At 66.4% G+C, this 5,000-nt stretch overlaps 1 protein-coding gene across 1 annotated transcript in view; it reads left to right on the top strand.

Moving 5' to 3' along the window:
- The window catches only part of UNCX (UNC homeobox), a 6,776-nt gene that overhangs the window by 1,654 nt on the left and 122 nt on the right, over positions 1-5,000 (top strand). Inside the window, exons 1-3 of the mRNA XM_082431883.1 lie at positions 1-1,115; positions 1,359-1,534; positions 3,609-5,000. The exon at positions 1-1,115 is cut by the window's left edge and continues 1,654 nt beyond it; the exon at positions 3,609-5,000 is cut by the window's right edge and continues 122 nt beyond it. Coding sequence (XP_082288009.1) covers positions 827-1,115; positions 1,359-1,534; positions 3,609-4,754 — 1,611 coding nt within the window. The 5' untranslated portion in view covers positions 1-826 and the 3' untranslated portion in view covers positions 4,755-5,000. The remainder of the gene's footprint in view (positions 1,116-1,358; positions 1,535-3,608) is intronic.

Genomic DNA, 5,000 nt, shown 5'->3' with positions numbered 1-5,000 from the left:
GGGTAGGGTGCGGGGTCAGGGCGCCACCCCAGCCACCCCCCACCTCTGTGTCTATAGAATGGGCTGCTGCCAATCAGTCAGAGAGGGCACTGGTCATCTGTTTCGGAGTCACCTCCTCCCTCCGCTCCGCCTGCCCCTCCCTCGCCGGGCTCCTCTCCCCCGCCGCCTGGAGCCGGAGAGGAGATGAGAAGCCCTTGTAGTTTTAAATTCAATGTGACAGTTTCGGAAAGAGCGGATGATGGATCTCCTATTATTGGATCAGTCTATTTGCCGCTCAGTGTCTCTCTGTAATTGGAGCAACATCGCTTTAAAGGTTCAGAGAGTACAGCATTTCTGGTGAAAAACCCCCACAACACGCCGGCGAATGTTTTAAAGGGAAATCTATTAGTGATTTGCGGAGGGGCGGGAGCCGGCGGCAGGGGGAGGCGCGGGCTGGGTCCGGCGGGGATGGGGGTGGGGGCTCGCCGGGGGCCCCCGCCCGGGCCGCTCCCCGCGCCCCTCCCCCCGTCTTGTTGTGACAGTTCCTGATACTGTTTATTGAGGTGCATGTCAGGTATAATTAGCAATCGATATGGAAAACGTTTCCTTGCACCCAGCACGCCTCTGACGTCAGAGCCGATTAGCGCTTCTTATTGGTCCCAAATTCCCCGGGCCGCGGCTAATTATCGGGAGCTTGATGTTGATAAAGTAAAGCGCCGGAGCGCGGGCGAAGCATGTGTAGGGCTCCGGGTCCCTGTCTCCGCCGCCGCCGTCCGCGCCTCCCGCCGCTGGCCCGCCCCGGCCCCGGCCTGCGCCCCCGCGCCCCGCCGCCGGCCCCCCGCGCGAGATGATGGACGGCCGCCTCCTGGAGCACCCGCATGCCCAGTTCGGGGGCTCACTGGGCGGCGTGGTGGGCTTCCCCTACCCGCTGGGCCACCACCACGTGTACGAGCTGGCCGGCCACCAGCTGCAGTCGGCCGCCGCCGCCGCCGCGGCCGCCTCGGTACCCTTCTCCATCGACGGTCTGCTCAGCGGCTCGTGCGCCGCCGCCGCCGCCGCCTCGGTGGTCAACCCCGCGCCGCTGCTGCCGGCCGCCTGCGGGGTCGGCGGCGATAGCCAGCCCTTCAAGCTGTCAGGTAGGCGCGGCGGGCGGGGAGGGGGCGGCGGGCGGCAGGGGACCCCGTCGGGCGGAGGAGTGGGTCGCGGGCGGCTGCGGCACGGCGCGGCGGCCGCGGCTCCACGGCTCCTCGGTCGCCGCCCTCCGCCCGGCTCAGGGCGCGCGCCGCCCTCTCCTCTCGGTGGCCCCCGGACAGAAGCGGGTGGCCGCGTTCCAGCCGGGCCCGGGGCTGAGCCGCGCGGCGTCCTGTGCGTGCCCGCAGACTCGGGGGACCCGGACAAGGAGAGCCCGGGCTGCAAGCGGCGGCGCACCCGCACCAACTTCACGGGCTGGCAGCTGGAGGAGCTGGAGAAGGCGTTCAACGAGAGCCACTATCCCGACGTGTTCATGCGCGAGGCGCTGGCGCTGCGCCTGGATCTGGTTGAGTCCCGAGTTCAGGTAAAGACCCGCCTGTGCGTCCCGGGAGCCAGCATCCCGCCTGGCGGCCTGCGCGGCCCGGCCCGCCTTTGTTCTCGGCTTCCAGGTGGGAGACCACAGCCTCCGTCAGAGCCCGCCGCGCGCACGCCCGCCGGAAGGTGGGGGGGGGGTCCGGGGCTCGGCGCCCCGCGGAGAGGGAGGCGGGCATCCCGGAGGGAGCCGAGGCGGCTCGGGAGGGGCCGGAGAACGGCTGCTGCGTCCGAACCGGGGAGCTGTGTGGGGGGTCGGGGCGACGGCGAGAAACGAGGCGCTGGGGCGGGCTAGGCGGCCAGAAGGAACCGGCCCGGCTGGGAGTTGGAGGAGACCGGGAGAAGGCAGACCCCGCGACTCCGGGCCCCAGATGGGGGCTCCGCACACCAGCTTGCAGCTAGCGCGTTTGTTTATTTTCGTCTCTAAAATATTCACATGAAAACATGTATTTATTCAGAGCTTCGCAGAAGGGGGCAGCTGAGGAAGGGGAGGCGGACACGAACGATTAACACATTGTGGGGGGAAAGGGTGTCTGAATCTTTAACACTATCGGTTATATCTTTTTTTTTTCTCCCGTAATTTGATTTTATTCCGAGACTGCCGGCGGTATTCTTTTTAAAAATACAGTGTCAATTTGGTGGATTGAAAATTAAAGATGAATCGTGCATAATTGGATGTTTCCCCAAAGTACAGACATCTTTTTCCGGGTCGGTGTGGTGGTCAGCGGGGTGTGGGTCACAGCTGTGGGCGCTGGGCTTGGAGGCCAAGGCTGGGAAGGCACCTGCTTAGCGCCAGTAGCTTTGTCTAAAAGGTGCTCTCTCCTGTGTTTGGGCCTCCCCGCATGACCTCTTCTGTTTGTAAATCCTCTTATCCAATTTGTTCTAAGTGTCTTAAGTGAAGTCAAGATCTCTTCATTTCTCCTCTAATATGATAATGAGAAATTCTGGGTGACAAGGCAGCCTGGAATTCACACCAAAAAAGAAGTATTTAGAAAGAAAAAAAGAATGAAAGGGCAGAGACAGTCTTGGGGAGGTTACCACTTAACTCACGCACCTCGGCACCAAAAAAGGGTGCCGGTGACCAGGCGGGCCTGCCATTGTGCCGGTCTCTACACAGCCGGAACAAAGAATTCGAATTACCGCGATCTTTTCAGAAGGGTCGTGTGCCTGGGGCTCAGCGGGATTTGACTCTGTGTGTGGTGCTGGAACCAGGGTCTAGGGCTGCTGCCACCCTGGAGAACCGCGGGGCTCCCAGGAGGAGGCCTGCAGAGAGGCGGCAGGATGCAGGACGGGCCCTGGCCTCTTCTCTGCACCGCCTGGAAGCTGGCCTCTTGCTTCCCTGACTGCCGGACCCCTCCCTGGTCCAGGCCAAGCACAACTGGTTTGAGAAAGCTGTGTTGGTGCCCTGGCATGGAACCTTCCTTCAGAAAGCAGGCTGTGTGAATGGGGGTGGGGGGGAGGGAGGGAGGGGCTGCTGAAGCTCTCCCCCCGCCCCCAGTTCGGCTTCCCAGGCCCTTCTGGAGAAAAAAGCACCCAGATTTCCCTTCACGGGAACCCCCAAAATCTGGGCTTTGACTTAGTCTCCAGGGAGCCGAAGACAGGTGTGGAGGGCAGCTGAGCCCAGCCACTCCTGGTCCTCAGGCCAGACGTTCAGCGCCGGGCCAGGCGGGCTGCTTAGAACACAAGCTGTGAGAAGCCAGGAGGGGCGAAGAGGGGCCCTGCCCTCTGCCTCCCGACCAGGAACCCGACGCCCTCGGTCTGGGGCCAGACCGGCCCTGCCCAACGAAGGGGCAGCTCCCAGTTCCCCGAGGTGAGAAGCTGGAGCGGGAAGCCGGCCGAGAGGCCCCGTCTACCTCCTTCTGGGTGGAAAAGATAACACTTTGGAACCTGCAGCTTGAGTGCCGAAATCCAGTTCAGGGTCGGCTGGGCCGCGTGGCTCGGCTCCCGCCCCCTGGCCGGAGCCGAGGTTGTGCAGGCCTCTCTAGGGGGAGTGGGGAGGCCCGAAGCCCCCCGCGGCAAGCCCGCTGCCTGACCGTGCCTTCCTTTCCCCTATCCGGCTGCTCTAGGTCTGGTTCCAAAACCGCCGGGCCAAGTGGAGGAAGAAGGAGAACACGAAGAAGGGCCCTGGGCGGCCGGCGCACAACTCCCACCCTACCACGTGCAGTGGCGAGCCGATGGACCCGGAGGAGATCGCGCGCAAGGAACTGGAGAAGATGGAGAAGAAGAAGCGCAAGCACGAGAAGAAGCTGCTCAAGAGCCAGAGACGCCACTTGCACTCGCCCGGCGGCCTGTCCCTGCACAGCGCGCCCAGCTCCGACAGCGACAGCGGCGGCGGCGGCCTGTCCCCGGAGCCGCCCGAGCCGCCGCCGCCCGCCGCCGCGGCCAAGGGCCCCGGCGCGCACGCCGCCGGCGCCGCCGGTGCTGCGCCCGCACCGCCCGGCGAGCCGCCCGCTCCCGGCACCTGCGATCCCGCCTTTTACCCGAGCCAAAGAAGCGGCGCCGGCCCGCAGCCGCGGCTAGGCCGCCCCGCGGACAAGGACGCGGCCCCGTGTGCGCCCGGGGCGGCGGCGGCGGCCGAGCGCGGCGCCGCGGGCCCGCCCAAGGCCAGCCCGTTCAGCGTGGAGAGCCTGCTGTCCGACTCGCCGCCGCGCCGGAAAGCGCCCCCCGCCAACGCCCCCGCCGCTGCGGGGCTGGACTTCGCGCCCGGGCTGCCGTGCGCGCCGCGGACCCTCATCGGCAAGGGCCACTTCCTGCTCTACCCCATCACGCAGCCGCTCGGCTTCTTGGTGCCGCAGGCCGCGCTCAAGGGCGGCGCGGGTCCCGAGCCCGCGCCCAAGGACGCGCCGCCAGCGCCCGCCGCTCCGCCCGCGCCGCCCGCCCAGGCCAGTTTCGGGGCCTTCCCGGGGCCCGGCGGCGCTCCGGACTCGGCCTTCGCGCGCCGCAGCCCTGACGCCGTCGCCTCCTCGGGGGCCCCGACCCCAGCGCCTTTCCGGGACGCGGCGGTGGCCGCGGCTGAGGGCGGCAGCAGGGACTGCGCAGACACGGGGGCCGTCTGCCCAGCGGCCCCGCCGCCGCCACCGCTCGCGCTGTCGCCCGGGCCCGGTCCGCGGGCTCCCAGCCCCGCTGCGGAGCCAGCCGTTGGCGGGACCCCCGAATCGGGCGCCGCGGCCGGACCCAGCGCGCCGGATGGCGAGGAGGTGGACATGGACTGAGGGCGGCGGCGGGGCCGAGGGAGGCGCTCAGCCGGCCCCCGGCCGCTCGCTCAGGCTCCGACTCACACAGCGAAATCAGGTGATCGGCTTCGAAACACTGCTTCTTCCTCTTTTTTCTGTTTCCCTCCTTTTATTTTTATTTTACTTTTTTAAAAAACACGCTGTATCAATTCGGACTTAGGCAGCAACCCAGGACTGGGGGTGAGACCCTCCTCCTCTCAAGGGAGCAAAAAAAAGAAAAAGAAA

This window comes from Balaenoptera physalus (assembly GCF_965194825.1).
Source record: "Balaenoptera physalus genome assembly, chromosome: 16".
Lineage (NCBI taxonomy): Eukaryota > Metazoa > Chordata > Mammalia > Artiodactyla > Balaenopteridae > Balaenoptera > Balaenoptera physalus.
The sequence above is the reverse complement of the archived record's forward strand: the minus strand, read 5'-3'. Positions and strand labels throughout refer to the sequence as shown.